The 17,507-nt window shown below is 40.5% G+C and overlaps 2 protein-coding genes across 5 annotated transcripts in view; one reads left to right on the top strand and one right to left on the bottom strand.

Annotated features, from left to right (window-relative positions):
* Positions 1–14,478, top strand: part of ITGB3BP (integrin subunit beta 3 binding protein) — a 43,527-nt gene extending 29,049 nt beyond the window's left edge. For 2 of the 4 annotated variants that reach the window (XM_081193894.1, XM_081193896.1), the window contains exons 8-10: positions 2,904–2,977; positions 7,092–7,145; positions 10,730–14,478. In XM_081193894.1, the coding sequence (XP_081050020.1) occupies positions 2,904–2,977; positions 7,092–7,145; positions 10,730–10,792 (191 nt within the window). In that variant the 3' untranslated portion in view covers positions 10,793–14,478. Of the gene's footprint in view, positions 1–2,345; positions 2,372–2,903; positions 2,978–7,091; positions 7,146–10,729 lie in introns of all 4 variants that reach the window. The other 2 variants (XM_081193893.1, XM_081193895.1) reach the window with 2 other exon arrangements.
* Positions 14,479–15,748: 1,270 nt separating this feature from the next.
* ALG6 (ALG6 alpha-1,3-glucosyltransferase) overlaps positions 15,749–17,507 on the bottom strand; it is a 34,290-nt gene continuing 32,531 nt past the window's right edge. The window contains exons 13-15 of the mRNA XM_081193928.1: positions 17,244–17,312; positions 16,918–17,116; positions 15,749–16,308 (exon numbers count right to left, since the gene is read on the bottom strand). Coding sequence (XP_081050054.1) covers positions 16,111–16,308; positions 16,918–17,116; positions 17,244–17,312 — 466 coding nt within the window. The 3' untranslated portion in view covers positions 15,749–16,110. The remainder of the gene's footprint in view (positions 16,309–16,917; positions 17,117–17,243; positions 17,313–17,507) is intronic.

Below are 17,507 nucleotides of genomic sequence, written 5' to 3'. Positions count from 1 at the left end.
TGTAATGCACCAGCCTTGCAGATGAGTTTACTACATCCATGCCATTTTACTATTCTGCCATGGGGTCATGTAAATCAGTGGCTCTCCCAGGAGGAATTGTTCCTCCTCTCTGCGAGTGGGTAACACTGTCCCATTGTAGCCTTTCCCCAAAATGTTCAGAAATGTAGTAACAAAGCTTTGTAGTAAAATGAGAGCTTTCGCACTGTGCCAGCTAGGTAAGCACATTTGGGGGAATGGGTATGAATATAGACCAGGCCACCAGCTGGAACAGAGAAGGTGCCTGTGTCTTTCACTACAAAGTTGTGGGTAAATGCTGAAAAGATGAGTGGCTTGTCTGCCCACCCAGGTAAAGTATGAAATGAGACGACAGCTGACTCCTGGTCCTGTGCCTTAAACTCAAGGCAATACTTCCTCCTAAGCTTGAAGTCATTTAGCATTTATATCGATATGAAGTGAAATCTCTGTAGCTCAGCAGTGTGTTCTTGATGCCAGACAGGCAGCCACACATCTTGATCAAGTAGATTAATTTTCCCTCGTGGTTTATGATTTAGTTTTTAAAAGAAGCAGAATAAAGGACATTTTAACGATGAAGACTTAGCTTGCCAAGTGTCAGTTGTGTTGAGTGGTGTTTTCTCATTCTTTATCTTTAACATGGAGTAAACAAATGACTTTCTTTCCTTGGTTTCTCCCCACCTCCTTATTATGTACGTTTAAAAATTGCCTTGTATCAGTTCATAGGATGGTTGAAAAGAGCTGTTTCTCTCTTTAATGTAATATATAGACTTTAGTTATCGTCTTCTTTTTTTTAACTTTGAAGTTTAGAACATCACAGTAGCAATTACTGCCTCTGAGTGGAACAGAGTTGAGTTTATGCAAGACTACAACTGGTTAGGGGAACAAAATTGCATTGGGCCACATACCAGGCCTACTTAATATCTGTTGTAATGGTGCCTGTGTATATAAACCAGAGCTATGAGATTATTGCTTTCAAAATCCAAGGTAGCAATTGCACATATGGATCTAGGTATGTAAATAATGATAGCACAGAGAAGCAGTACTTTCCCATCTCCATGTCTTTGTAATACGAGGGGTAAGTCAGAATAAACATATACGGGTTAAATTCAAATCTTTTTAGATGAGTTGATCCAGTGAAAGAGAGGGGAAGACCATTTTGCTGATTTGCCCTGCAGCCCCTACTCTTTTCGGAGGATCCCCTAACTATCAGAGGGTGCAAGCAGAAAGAATAATCAACAAAAGTCCCCTCTCCAGGCCTGCCCAAGACATTTTGGCAGCTGAGGCGAAGCACAAAATGGTGCTCCTCCCCTGCCAAGGAAGAAGAGATGAGTGAAATTCATGGGAACAAGGAACAAGGATGGGAGGAGTCCAGCAGCACCTCCTATTCGCCAAGAGGACACTGTAGAGAAGGCATTGGGGTGGGGGGTATGCTGAGGAGGTGTCAGATCCAGCCTCCAAGGAGTATGCTCTATGTGTTGTTGCTGCAGCCACTGCCACAGCAGTGAGCAATGCATTCCTTGGAGGCTGGGTCTATCCCTGTGGATCCTTCCCCTGTGGATCTTGCCACTTGAGGCAGTCACCTCACCTTGCTATATGGGTGGGCCAGCCCTGCCTCTCTCCCACTTTCCCCAAGTGTCCCCAAGCAGAACTCCATGCAGGGGATGAGCTTGCTGATGGGAGCAACGTCTGGATCCAAGCTACTGTCTGGAAACCGATCGCTAGAATATCCGTGACCAATTTTAAGCTGGGAAATCTAATCTTGGTCACAAACAAGAATCCTTACAGCTGCAAGTTTAGAAAACCGTCAAGTTGGGCTGCAGAAAACCAGGAAAGAAGAGCGAGTTTGCTTAAGGAATTTTCATTTGGCGGAATTCTTACTCGTTCTGAAGTTGGTTTCACTTACAAATTCTCCCACTCTCTTCTTCGCCTAATGAAGCCCACAGAAACCAGCACCATGGTATACTAAGCATCTTTAGTCGCTTTCTAAGTAAAGCAACCATATAGCCTTATTTGTGCTCAAGAACAACAGTTAAACATGCTGCATCATAATGTTTCTTCCATTTGTAACACTAATGACCCAAGCAGTAAAATTTAGTATGACTCTGAAATCATATGGGTCAAAATGACGCACTTTTAGCATGTTAACAATATAATAAATACTTCTTGGATGGGAACTTTGATCCCTTCTGCTGTCCTAATGAAAATAAAGGCTGGAGAAAGACTGTCTTCTTTATTTAGCTTTTTTACTTTTGGATGTGGTTTTCCATAATTATTTTTAATTAGTTATGCTCAGGACATGAAACCTATGACTATTCTTTGGCTTGATACAGATGGAATGTCACATTATCATCACATGGTAAGGCATGAAATTTATTTACTTTACATAAACAGCCTCTACTTAAAACAACTTAATTCAGAACATTCCTTTGTCAATGGGCAGCATTATGTAGATCTTAGTATATCATTCTGCATTAGCAACATAAAAAATGGGCCCATTGTTTGCCCATGACTAGCATTTACAGTAAACAAAATGTTTTTTGAAGAGAATGTAAGCAAACTTGAGAGCAGCTGCCAGGAGATGAAATCTAGTCATGTTGCTGCTGTCCAAAGCATGCTTTATGTGTGTGTAGGTTGCACTCTGCATATTTCAAAGGGGAACTTTTTAACAGTTTTAGCATTTTGTGGGAGTGAATACAAACAAAACGAACCTTTATCCTGCTGGTTCTTAGGCAGGGTTTCAGTAAATGCTAGATCTAAAAGAGACTTTTTACTCAACTCTTCCCTAATCAACCAGGATTGAAAGATTTGTTTACAAATGTTTTTGTTCAATGCAAGACAAAGCACCAAAGTTCTGCAGGCTTTAAAAAGTGCTGTTCTCTGTTACACAGCTTTGATGTACTGCTTCCAACCTGATTTGGTTCAGCTTGTCCAGTTTCCCACCTTCACCCAGTGTAGATCAGAGGTAGGCAAATGAAGGCTAGCGGACTGTATCTGAATCTACAGTTTGGGGGCGTTGTCCAGTCTGCTGTGACGATGTAGTGACTTGGTTCCAGTCCAGTTGTCCCAGAAGATTATAAAAGGAACAAAAGATTTTCAAAATAAAAAAATTGTGGGATGAATTGGGAAGATATTGCCTATGCCTGACATTTAAAATGGTGAAAAGAGCTAATAAGTGCTCTAGTCCTGTTAGTTACTACCTCATCCCTTGCACTTTTTAGGTGCTCTTTTGTGAAGAACAGAGGGATCTGCCTTATACTGGCTGTGTTATGATGACATGATAAACTATGGTTTGTTGTGATGGGGGTGACCTTGAGCAAGCCTCAGGCTTTGTGTCCACTCCTCTTCCAGAGAGCTGCCTTTGACAGCTGTGTGGCAGGTCAAAATTCAACAGGTGAAGCCTTTTCTGGTATGGAAAAAAAGCTCTACCTGTTCACATTCAGTCTGTCAAACATTCTATTACTTGTGTGGCCCTAATTTGTTTTGGGGTTGTCTAACCCAACTGCAAAATAGGATACAGAGCTTAAACCCATTTGTGTCCTCTTTTGCAAGAGGGGGCGTAAGGCCTAATCCACATAGAGTGCATTGGACCCATTATTCTGTTGGCACCCTGGACTTACTCGCAGACAAGTGTGTGTAAGATTGCAGCCTTGGTTGCCTTGAAGGCAGTGTCACTCTTGAGATTATTTTGTAAGAGACAAAGTTTTGGCTGTATTGATTTTTGTGGGGTGTTTTTGTGTTTTTGCTTCAGGTGAGACTTTAATCTGTCTAGTAGAGAGATACTACTTATTGTGAAGAAAAATGGTCAAAACTCAGTTATTCTTTTGACCTACAAATACTGCACGATTAGTTTTTCTCATCTCAACAAAATAACACTTTGTTTCCCCAAAGACACTTGTGTCAATATGTGGCTGTAATTAGGGTGTGAATTTTAAAATACAGCCTTTGGCATGTTTAGCATCACAGGCCGGAGCTACAGGTGTGATAGATACTTGGGAGGCAAACTACAAACTTCTTCAATTATTTACTATCCTATGCCATGTAGATGAAATATTAAGCTATTAACTTTGGTGGCAGACATAGAAATGCATATGAGACATATGACTATAAAGCTTCAGATATATATACACAACCAACCACACGGATGTGCACAAACACTCACTGACCTGTCAAACTGCATTCCTTATGTGAAGGTCTACCATTCAGCCATTGTACATGAACTTTGATGCATTACTTTTACAATGTGTTTTTCTTGCAGATCTCTTCCTACAATGCTTTTTACAAAAAAACCAAACCCTGACATTAGATATCAGGTGAAATGAAAACTATTAATTATATAAGTGTTATGTATAGTAATTCGTACTCCTAAATATGTCTTCTTTGAGACGTACAATAGTTATTTTAAATAATAAAAAGGAAAGGTGCATTGGTTTGGAGTCACTTAATAGCAATTACATTTTAAGAGGTGTAAATAACTTGCTATCCAGACATTACAAATATCCAGGTGCTCTGTATGTGCTGATGACAACAAAATTGAAAAGAAAGACTGCAATAATTCTGACTGGTTTTCTCTGCAGAAGATATTGATTATTTGTGTGTGGTGAGAGATTTGGAAAATTCAATTAAAGGAGTTGTGCAAAGGTTTCATAAATTTTCCTTATACAGCGTGTACACAGACACTGTTGCGTATTAAATCAATGCAGCACTTCACAATATATTTTCTTTGAAACATAAAAATAAATAACATTTAAACAGTTCTGCTTACTACAGAAACAAGTTTTATTTTCTGTGAAGCATTTAGTCATGTGCTATCACTGACTCATACACATTTGCCAGCTGTAACAAATTTTATAGACATTTTCTCCAGAGACATAGCTCATGTACTATGAATTTTTAAATGAGCAAATGGTGAAGAGGGGATGTCAGCAATATAAAAATTGATCAGTTAAAAGATAAAAGCATAAGTAAAGAGATTTGTATGGTAGTCTTAATAGGTTTTATTAAATAAAAATACTATAAAAGGACAGTAATGAATAGACTGAAGGTTTTAACTGTAGTTGAGGTGGAGAAAAATTATTCTGGCACATTTAAGAGAAGATTGGTTTTATATCACCAGACAGGTGGCCATTTTTTCCTCTCTCCCTCTCCACTTTAGAGCTGTTCATGGTTTAAACCATTTAAACTTGCACACACATGCATAAAAGAGAGTAAACTTTCAACTAGATCATGACCTTTCACTGTGCTGGTGGATGGGTAGAGGAACAGAAGATTCTCCCCCACTTTGCACAGGCGGATTAGGGTAGTTCTCTAGAAAGACTTGTGCGACTCCCCTTGACCTGGGCAGGTCTCTTGAAGTTGAACGGCAAAGTTGGTTAAGGTCTCTACACAGCGTCACAGTTGATTCTGATTCAGCTCAGAGCCCGTGTGGTGCAGTGACCAGAATCTGTAATAAGGGCTGTAGCTCAGTGGTAAGAGGGCAATCCTTAGCATGGCCAGGGTCCCAGGCTGAATCCCTGGCATCTGCAGCTGGGGCTGGGAAAGACTCCTGGCTGCTGGACAGTATTTGCAACACTTACTTAGATGGACCAACGATCTGACTTGGTATAAGGAGCTTCCTATGTAACCCCAAATCCCCACTGAGCATTGAACTCTCTGTAAGACACTGGGAAAGCCAGTATCTTGACTAACTTGTTGCGTTGTTGGAGAAAGGGCAAAATGGAATGGTAAGAAGCCCACTGTGGGGCCTGATATTGTTATAATATACACAGGACAAGACAGGAGGTCTCTTCGGGGACTGGACCTTTGGTGGTGAGTCTCAGATCTCCTGCTTGTTCCTATACACACATAAATACATACGTGTGTGTGTGTGTGTGTGTGTGTGTGTGTGTGTGCAAATACATACGTGTGTGTGTGAAAGTAGTGTTCCCCAGTACCACCATCTTCATTCTCCAGGGATGATGTTGTTTAGTCGTGTCTTCGTGACCCCATGGACCAGAGCACGCCAGGCACTCCTGTCTTCCACTGCCTCCCGCAGTTTGGTCAAACTCATGCTGGTAGCTTCGAGAACACAGTCCAACTATCTCGTCCTCTGCCGTCCCCTTCTCCTTGTGCCCTCCATCTTTCCCAACATCAGGGTCTTTTCCAGGGACTCTTCTCATCTCATGAAGTGGCCAAAGTATTGGAGCCTCAGCTTCAGGATCTGTCCTTCCAGTGAGCACTCAGGGCTGGTTTCCTTAAGAATGGATAGGTTTGATGATCTTGCATGGGACTCTCAAGAGTCTCCTCCAGCACTATAATTCAAAAGCATCAATTCTTCAGTGATCAGCCTTCTTTATGGTCCAGCTCTCATTTCCATACATCACTACTGGGAAAACCATAGCTTTAACTATATGGGCCTTTGTCGGCAAGGTGATGTCTCTGCTTTTTAAGATGCTGTCTAGGTTTGTCACTCCTTTTCTCCCAAGAAGCAATCTCCAGGGATACCTATACATCTAAATTAGCTTGTGTCATGGGCCTCAGCCACAGGGCCGTTAAAGTAGCAAGCATCAAGTCCCCCCAATCTTATGTCCGTCAAATGACTGGGACCTTGTAAGCTCTCATGATCTCCGATTGTGGCCTGTACTAGCTGGGGATTATAGGGGCTGTCTCATCCAGAACATCTGCTGCAGCACGTTGGGGTAAGGCTGACCTAGCAACATGCCTGACAAAAGTAGCTTCCTGATGGTCAGCACAAGATTGAGTTGGTGGTAGGCTTGGAGCTCTTTCTTACCTCAGTTTTTAACTTGCCAGATCCTAAGAGCTTGAAGTTCTAACAACCCACTGAAACCTTTTGGGTAAGCCTCTGTTTTTGCCACTATTGTTAAAATAGAACCTTCAACATTTGCATTAACTTGTGTTTAAAAGCAATTTGTGTTCCACAAGAGGAATGCATCCCAATGAAAAAAGTGGGCCCAACTACATGTTAGATTGTGTCCAGTGACTATGTTAGATTTTTCATTTTCTATACTGTAAGTATAAACTGCAATATATAATTGTATTGGTTTTCTTGTTATGTGAAAAAAATGTTCTTTGTTTTACAGACTATCTCCAACCTGCCAACAGCTTTGAGTACCTTAAGTCCCTCATCAACTGAGGTGAGGAGATCTTAATGTTTAAAAGACAGGATTGAAATCTATAATTGAAAGTACAGTTAAAATATATGTGTTTATTGGAAGCTTTTTGAGGAATGGTAGATTTGTGGGACTTAATTTCTAGCACCCCTTGATTAATAACTTATAATGGGTGTTAGCTTAATTTGAATGTAAATGACTCTGAGAGTTAATTATTAATATTTTCTCTGCAAACTGATGATTCTTTAATTCCCAAAATGTGTATTAATCAATATGCTGGGCTAGTTCAGACATAATGTCTTTCAAAAGGCATTACTTAGCACACATGTGTAAGTTTATATGTCAGAATGTTTTCCAAAACAGTTTTTTGTTTGTGTTTTCATTCATCCAAAGAAATATTTGCTGGGATGATACCACATGAAGTGCGTTCTATTTTTGGCACGGCATCAAAGCAAACTTAGCAAGTATTTGAACCATTTTTGTTTCTTGCTAGCTCAGGAAATTCTAGTTTACTTGAGAGCTCATGATATGTAATTTTACAATTGCTCAAAATAGGATGACTTCCAACTTTGACGAGGTTCCCTTGCACAAAGGCAAAATTTACTCTGAAGCTCTACTAAAATCATGTTGTTTTAATTGCCATTTTTCTCCAGGAATATGTGTGCTGAATCACGAGATGAGACAAGTTTCTCACTTACTGGCATTTCCAAAGCCCATCTCATCTTAAAACATGCAGTATATGTGCAGTGGGACATGAACATCATGCCCTCCTCCAAGGGCCACCCCACATTCATAAGCTGGATGTGACAAAATGGTGTTTAGTGCACCATTTAAATTGAGTAGGTCTGATTTGTGTGATCTACTCTTTCCCCAACTATTTGAGCAGGAAAAACTATTGCATCAGCTGGACTCTCCTCCTATAGACCTTTTCATTCCATCATTGTATGCAACATGTGGCCCAGAGGATGGGTTGTGGGGGGCAGCAAGATCCTGTTCCCCGACTTAAAGTAGACAAGGCATATGTGGTTAGGACACAGGCCCCAGACAAACCAAATTAAATTATCTTGCTGCACAGAGCTATTCCATAGCATAATTTTTAAAAGAATGCCATCCTTTCTGAAACACAATGAAGATATTCCAGGTCTTGCCTTGCAGGCAAACATTAAGTTCATTGAGCCTGTCCAATATGTCAGCCAAGAACCCTAATCAAAGCTAGAAAATGTTTGTCAAGGAAATGACAAGTCCATCAAAATGTATGGCTCTTGTTTCTGAGTTGACAGACTCCTACAGATTGTCACTTTTTATAAAATCTGCAGTTTTCCCCACATGTGGTAAGAACTACATTAGCTTCAGTAAAATTTGTTTTTTTGTAGCTAGTACCTGGTCCTTTACCCATTCCACATGGCCAGTGTTGTGCCTGATAGTAGCTTGGATGTCATCTCTTCCAAACACCTTCATTATATTATTAGCTGAACGGGAAGTTTTGAAAAAAGAATTGTTATCAGTCAGTGATAAAATAAGGACTCCTGCTCAATCTCAGGTGACCCAGTGTAGCAAACATAAGCCATCCCTTGTGCATTCCTGGTGCTGTTTGCATTGTTATACACACACAGTGCAAAAAAGGGACTTGGGTTCTGAGCATCAACTGCCATATCGGCAGTTCTGCAGCAAATTTGGTATTGGACAGTAAAGACTTAGCTGTGTGGTATATTACAGATGCAATTTTTATTGCTGCAAAGCACCACAAATTTTTTGCTGAGGGAACAGACATGGCTGCTTTGTTCTTGCCACAGTACAAAAGACACCATCATGCCTCAAATAATCTAGAAGATGGAAATAAACTCCACTGAAGTTAGTGAGGCTTACTTCTGAATATGCGTGCAATGAATTGTGCTGTTACTGAACTCCCTTTTTTAAAAAAAGAAGTTGATTGCAGGGTATCTCTTACCAATGGCATTTTAATTAATGATTGCTCAATTATTTTAATCAATGGTTTCATGCTATCATGATAGGATGGCAATTTTGCCTATAGACAAAGATGTGGCTGTTCTTTTGAAATCAGAATATGAATCCTCACCTCTTGCCAGACAGGCAGCTTTTGTTGCCCTTCCAGCTTTCTCCCACTCAGTTTCTGGCCTTCTCCTCTACCCCCTTATTCCTGTTTCCCACCTTCTCTAAGTTCTAACCCTCATTTACTAAACTGCTGCTAACCTTGGCCCACTAACCATTTATATCAGGGTTTCCCAGACTTGGGTCTCCAGCTGTTTTTGGACTACAACTCCCATCATCCCTAGCTAGCAGGACCAGTGGTCAGGGATAAATTCCCATTATCCCTGACCTCTGGTCCTGCTAGGTAGGGATGATGGGAGTTGTAGTCCAAAAACAGCTGGAGGCCCAAGTTTGGAAGCCCTGATCTAGAGTCCTCTCTCCTAAGCCAGCTCCTACGCCCACCAGTCTTCTTGGTTCATAATTTCAAAAGTACAGGGAGGCTTGAGAGAGTAGAGTGTCTCTCTGCAAGATACAGCGAGCAGAAGAACCCAGCTGTTGAAAGATCTATCAGTTTAGAATCACATCCCTCTGATTGGACCTATGACATGTACCTCCAGGAGAACGGAGGTGACTTGCAGAAAGATCCAGGGGTTGCCACTCCTGCAACACTGCTTAGGTGACCGTGCAGGTTTGCAGTAGCACCCATGCTTCTCCAAGGGAAACGTTGGCGCTATGGCAGACGGCAAGAATGTGAAAAGCAGTGCATTAAGTAATACGGTTTCTTGCCTGTCTCTGTGGCATAAAATGCACCAAGGAGACTCCAAACATAGCGAGCACAGCAATAGACTCTCTAGCATCTGTCACAAGCATCTAAAAGTAACTTGTGCTTATGTGTAGCATTTCCCCTCCCCACCCGCCTCCTGAGGTGCTACATACACATTGAGGGCATGCACAGTCTCCTTTCGATGCTTGCTAATGGACACCACCCTGTAGGATGCTCATGCCAGGAAAGCAAGCTGAAGTCTTAAGACTTGGTCGATGGAAGCAAAAATTGTAGCCAACACAGCTGGCATAATCAGTTGATGAACTGCCAGTTACACAAAAGGCAAAGCTCTTGCATGTCTCTTAATTAGAAAAATCACCTCCTGTTATTCCAGAGCAGCTATGATAGAAACAGGAGTTTGCTGAAAGGTAGTCACAAAACAGAGAACATATTCAAACCCAAGGATGCTATGTAATATGTCTAAGTTTATACTTCTTTATTCTAATCCTTTATATCCCTCCTTTCAAGAAACAAATCCTTTGTAGGTTGAAGCTTTCTAAACTGGCTTTTGGTAATAGCAACCAGAATCAATGTATTCGGGGGTTTTCATTAAATATGTCCCTTGAAATATTAAGCTGACACATGAGGTTGCCCCATGTTAAATTGTAAACTAAATTAACACTGGGAAGCATTTGTATTTTAACATCCAGGATGCTTTCAAGGAAGTGGGGTGTTTTGTTTTCTAGGTGTTCTGTATATACACAGGAAAGCTAGAGCTAAACAACAAATAGTGTGTTCAAAGGACAACATGGATGCCAAAATTGTCGTTTATTTTAATATTTTTTAACCTACACAGGCCATATCTGAAGAATATATTCTGCTTGGCTGCAAGATTCTACAACTGCCTGATCCTACTTAAAAGGTTGAAAAGAAACGCCTGTAAATCTATCTCCCCAGCAAATACCAGCTAAGGATTGCTCAGTGCACTAGGCAGGTGCACATCTAGATACAGTTTCTTGCGTCTAATTTAAACTTTACAATCTGCACAACCAGATAATCTCAATGTAAATAATACACTTCTCCATAGCTCTTTTATGCAAATGGGTAACGGCACAAGCTGAATTTCTGCACCAGGCCCCTATGCTTGCCCTACCTTGGTAAAATGCCTCTGTGAGCTTTCCCCTCCTGTTTTGGGAAGAAGAGCTGTGCTTAAGGATGGACACTATTTCCCAGGCCTTCAAACAAACTGTAAATTTCACAGTAATGATATGCTCCATGCTTTCTCTGAAGGAGTGCCAGTTTGATCACAAACAATGAAGACTGCTTGCCAACATGCGGGGCATTGTTTATGCAACTTATCAGCACACCCAAAAGGAAGCAATTTTCCATCTATCTTTGGCTCGCTACCATCGTTTTGCTAGCAAAACCTTATGTGCCTCACATGCAACATTTGCAATGCCTTTTTAGTTACTTTGGTTTACAAAAGCACCAAATAACTTTAGTTTTGCACTGCTAGCAAAGCTATCAGTATGTTCTTCTGCTTTGTGGTGCCTGAACTTATGCCGCAAAATCATTAAAAAGCAACACCATAGAGATTAATGTTTCTTTGCAATAGTACCTGCAGGGACAGGAATCAGTAAAACCTATCCTAGCATGTACTGAGATGCACAAATGATATCATGTTTCAGTCAAAATAAATGGTAACTATGCTGGAATGTTTAGAGGGCCAAGTACATCTTTAATAACTTTTTAACATAAAGATTATTTTTAATGGAAATTTAGGTGGTGGTGAGGCTGAGGCATGTACCTTCTCAGATGACTGACACTGAAATGCCAGCTTCACCATTTTGAGTGTAAGCAAAGAGTGGAGCCTAAAAAATGTGCTTGCTCGCCTCTTCTGTATATATACCCTTTATGATGGTTTGAAGACACTACATAGGGAGGTTTTCCTTCTTGCTTTGCACTGGGTCCCCTTCTGATCACCCAAAAGCCGCTCTTGAAATTTAGAAGACTCTATACAACAGGTTTGAGAGCTGCAGAAGGGGTGGGAGACAAACAGGTAGAAATTGTGGAGCCCTTGCTCCCGGTGTGGAATGTAAATGCCTTCTGCCCATGCAAGAAGCGTTTTGCAACCAAGCAGACAGTAATAAGTTGTTCGGCATGTACCAATTTCAAAACTGAAGTTGTCAACTATAATTGGGTCACAATTCTTTTTATAGAATAAAACTTTTGAAAGATAATTTGGCATTGACAAATTGTTTTTAAAAAGTGATTTGCTTAGATATTTCGGTGTAAAGAGTACAGGTTACAGTTCAAAGTATTTCACTGCTAGTGCTAGTTACTTCAAATATATGCATATGCTTTTAAGCAGGAAAAGGTTGAGTGGACTTTTTCTTCTCAAGATGCAATTGCTAGTCAGTTTCACTTACACAGTTTGAGGGACTTTATTGGGCCAACATCATTGCTGCCTCTTCAGTTGTTTGTGGCATCATAACTCAGTCCCAAGCATGTTTACTTACAAGTAAGTTCTACTGATTTCCTTGGGACTTGCTCCCTTGTAGGCTTCTTCGGAATTGCAGCCTAAGGCTATTAAAGTACTGCTTCTCAGCCACTTGTACTAAGCTTTTTCTCTTTTCAGAAACAGCTGGGTCTGTTAAGAACCATTTCCTAGTTCTACACAAGGTAGATCAGATAACTCGCACTTTATCACCCTTGAAGGCCATCTGAAGGACAAAGAAAAGAGATACACATAAAACTAATGTTTTTCTATGCTGGGGAATACTTGCTCCTTGCTTCTGATGACTACAAGCAGAAGAAATGGCTAATGGAAATGTGAGATCAGTGCTCTGTCAGCAAGAGCGACTGTTTCACACTCTCCTTCCCTAAGTGATTTTTGCAGTGCTTCAACATCTTAGAAATATTTTACCAAACTGTATTTGGGACGTGGGTAGTGCTGTGGTCTAAACCACTGAGCCTAGGGCTTGCCGATCGGAAGGTTGGTTGTTCGAATCCCCGTGACGGGGTGAGCTCCCATTGCTCAGTCCCTGCTCCTGCCAACCTAGCAGTTTGAAAGCACTTCAAAGTGCAAGTAGATAAATAGGTACTGCTCCAGCGGGAAGGTAAACGGCGTTTCCGTGCGCTGCTCTGGTTTCACCAGAAGCGGCTTAGTCATGCTGGCCACATGACCTGGAAAAACGGTCTGCGGGCAAATGTCAGCTCCCTTGGCCAGTAAAGCGAGATGAACACCGCAACGCCAGAGTCGCTCACGACTGGACTTAACTGTCAAGGGTCCTTTACTTTACCTTTTTAACAAATTAATGAAGTAAATGAACACCCACACAATCCTCATTTTGGAGCAGTTCAGTTGCTGATAGCACTCTAGAGACTGAATATGTCTGCTTTTTCCCATCTGCGGCTCTAGCCCCGAGGGAGGTGAGGCTGGCACTAGGCCCAAGTTGCTCCATACCTTGAATTGGCTCTCCAGTGGTTGCGGTACCTATGCCTCTTGGGAGGAATAACAGCTATGAGAAAGGAGTAAAGTTAAGCTTGGTAGCATTTAATAAGAGAAATGTGGAAGTGATCCATAGATAGCCCTTTCATATGTGGAGGCTAGGAGGCTTAGTTTGGTCAGAACCAAGTATACACATTCAGAGTTAACGTTAAATGCATTACTTCTGGCAAATGTGCCACCATAGACACTAGTGGGCCATAAAAATTGTGTCCTGGGCTTTTTAGACTCATGTATTTTCTGAAACCAAAGGGGTGCATTGGTTGCCAGATGTGGGGGGAAAATCAGCTTTCCTACCACACTAATAGCTTTAAGAATGGGGTAGAAATAGACTATTGTTAATGTCATCATTCAGTAAAACATTGGGTTGGAACAAGACAACAGTTTGGAAAATTTAGATTTCCTACCTGGTCCATGAAACATCACCCAGCAATTCCCCTTACATAGCCCTGAGAATCCTAGAGGACAGCATGGGAACTGTTGCGATGAAGTGGGGAGGTTCTGCCAGCTATCCCGACACACCAGTTCCTGCTGGTGCAAGGCATCTCTGAATCCAACTCCCGGCTTAGGATTTAACTTTCATTACTATGTGTGACAAGGCTGCACATTCAGCACACGCTATCCTCTTCCGTTCACAATAAATAAATCCAAATTGCATAGGAACGCTGGGCCTCCACTCCAGGGGAAATTTGCACACATATCTGAGCAACAAGCCATCCAACAGATGGCCAACAGTGAAGGAAGTTTGGCTGGATTTGGGGCACACCCAAAAGAGAGGCAATTGCACCATCCAGGCTGACAGAGCCAACCATCTGTTTGATATAATCTTTGATCCAATATTGGGAACCTGGAGTGCTTGATATAGACTGACAGGAACTAAACAAACATTTTATGCATGCAGTTTCTTTCAGCACACTGGACCTTTGATGGATTGATATACAAAACTTTAAAGAATACAGTTTGAAAGTGTGTACGGGTTTGTATACTTGCAGACTTAGAAGGCTTACTTGGTGTAGGAAAAATACAAGTTTCATTGGTGTGAGATATCATTCCCTTTAATACAATAAATTATGTATTACTGCTCTGTGGCATCTTTACTTTTAATAATCTTCACATTCCAGCACAATGTTTTAATTTCAAGTGATTGAACCTATGTTCTCAGCTTCTGTTCATTTTCATAGAGCATAGCAGGGCCATTAGAAAAATAGAGGGGAAGGACATCATTAGCATTTGTTTGCATAATAGATTGTAACTGTGCATGCAGAATTTTGGTTTCCTGGCACAAGATACTAGGCAGCTTGAGCTTTGTAAAGAGCTACATTCAGAATATGTTGCATTTTGTATGGCAACAAACCAAACCATGTACTTGCAAACTGAAAATCTGTATCAGAAATACGTAGTACCCCTTTATCCCATTTTGAGGGCTTTGTCTTATTGCTGTACATGTTTTCAGAACAGCAGAAAGGAATAAATTTGGGTGGAGCTGACATGCAATAGAAGCATGTGATGATAAGTGTATACTGTCTTGTTGAATAAGGTGCTAAAATATGGCAACAAATCAAATTAAATCAGAGGCTAGTTGAATTTTGTATTTAAAATGAATACTCAAAGTCAATGTGTATTGAATGTAAGACTTTGGCTAGGAACAATGAACTAATTGTCCATGTCCATGATAAAGATGTGTCATATACAGCAGAAATGTCAAGTCTTCATAAGTGGCTGCTAGAAATTGGTCTAATTCTTTATACGCCATGTACACTTTTGTCAGTGCAGGCAGATAGCATGAAGACAACCATCAAGCACCAAAGAATTCCAAATGGATTTGAATTCTTGCAATAACTTAATTTTTTAAAACCCAACAATATTTGAGTTGCAGGCTGTTAAATATCAAGCCTGTTACAAGAGAGTGCTACAGAAAAAGGACTTCACACAATTTGAGTTCTTTGTGATCTGCTGCATTAGAATTATAGAATTAGAATCTATATGACTAAAATGCTATTTTGGCTATAAAATTTGCATATCGCTGGGAGGTTTGGATGTTGATGTACATTAAAAATAATGTTGGCCACAACAGCGCCTTGGAACTCTTGTTATGGACTTTTAGCTAGTATAAAGGTTAATACTGAAATAAGACTGTCATGGAAGCATGAACCATGACACTGAGTCATGAATATTAGTTCAGTGGCCTTGATGATTTTAAGCATATCATAGAGAATAGTGAAATATTGTACAAGGCAGCTTAATGTATGTAATCAAATAGGCTAGAAGAGACAGCATTTAGTAGCAACAGACAAGATACGCCATAAAATATGGTTCTGCATCCCCAACGCATTTCATTTGAAGTGCATTAAACTGAAACTCATACTATTAAATTAATTTGGAAATTTTATTCAAAATAAGCCAGTAAAGGTGGCCAAAATATTACTTAATTGTTTTCAAGGTACCAGTAGCTTTCCATCTTCAACAAATAATCAAGTATGATGTTTCCCTTTTATTGCATACAGAGGACAAAGAGTCCATTTCAAACCTCTCTTAATAATGGCTATTCACATTCCTGAAACAGCACAAATTGACATGTAAACATTTTTGTGTGGCTTTCCCCAGCAAATACATAAAATAAGAAAGCAATTTATACCTCACATTTCATATGATTTAAGACATAGTTCTATGAAAATATTAAAAGGTTTCCCCTCGCTTTAGTCATTAGTTTTGCGGGTTGGCACTTTGACCTAATTGGTTTTTTTCTGATTTCGGCTATCTCTTGATTCCCATATTGCAATGACATTAAAATATAGCAAGAAGAATAGAAAGTGCAAGCAGGATACAGCAGAGACAGCTAGAGGAAATAAATCTGGTAGCCTTTGTGGAGGATCCAATGTAGCACTCATTAAAGTCAGGATGCCCATCAGAGTTATTGAGACAAGGAACTGAAAGGAGAGAGAAAAGGTACACTGGTTATCACTGATTTACAATGTCCAATAAGTCGTTTCATTGCTTAGGTGCTCTGTTTTCATCATCCTTATGGAAGATATTTCAGAAAATACAATGTGTCTCTAACATGACATCTTATGTACCAATTGCCAGGGTTGATGCAAACATGGTCACGTCGTCCATATTAGGATGCCGAACCTAACCATGGTTTAGTGTGAGGTGAACAAGCCCAAATGAGCTGGATCAAACTTCCTACTCACATCCTTCCCTCTCCTCTTTTCTTGATCCGTGTTTCAATGTTAACCACGGTTGGTTTGAACACAATAGCCAAACTGCAGGGTTGTTGTTTTTAAGTGCAATCCAAGGCATACTGCAGCTTCTTCATGCCACACTAAAAGTGTCAGACGCTGCCCCAGATAACTGCTTAAAATGTTCCAGCAATTGTCTTCACCAGCAGCATCTGCACATGGTGGGAATCATGGCAGTGGTGTGACTGGGGACCTTGGCAACTATACAGTAGCTTATGTTTAAAACACAAAAGGAAAGCATCTACCCCTTAGACAAATCAGTGCACGAAAGACAAGGTTTTTGTAAGAGTTACTTACTGAACTCCTAATAACCTTTGAGAATGTTCTGAACCGTGGCATGCATCGTCTAATGGAAGTGGGGAAAAGCTTTAGCTGCATATCGTCTTCAGAAGTATTTTCAAATATTGAAAAAGAGGTTGCACACACTGTGAGAAAGGCCAGTGTTGTCACGATATATGGCAGGAGCAGGCCATCCTTCAGGAGAAGGGGCAGCATGCTGTGGAGAAAGAGACAAGTTAGTTCATGCCATATCATGGTTATTTGCCCAACAATATATAAGGGGGTAGGGAGTCCTCAATAAACTCAAGTTAGAATTTTTTAGAAATACTATTATTCAAACTCACCTGAAGGTTGAAACAAGTAGAAACCATGTAGACATAAAAGGAATTTCATGTATAACTAAGCAGACGGGTCTATGGGGAAAAGCAAATAAAACCTACATAAACATTGTCAAGGTAACATTTCAATTAGTTGATAGCGGAGCTGCTACATCATACATTATTTTTTTATTTTAACAAGTGATGCAAAACAACAGTAAGGGGCATTTATTTAGAATACAGACCACAAGCACATTAATACACAATACATAACAATAATGGCCAAGCAGC

Source organism: Podarcis bocagei, assembly GCF_964188305.1.
Source record: "Podarcis bocagei genome assembly, chromosome: 5".
Taxonomy (NCBI): domain Eukaryota; kingdom Metazoa; phylum Chordata; class Lepidosauria; order Squamata; family Lacertidae; genus Podarcis; species Podarcis bocagei.
Note: the sequence above shows the minus strand (reverse complement) of the source record. Positions and strands in the feature narration are given on the sequence as shown.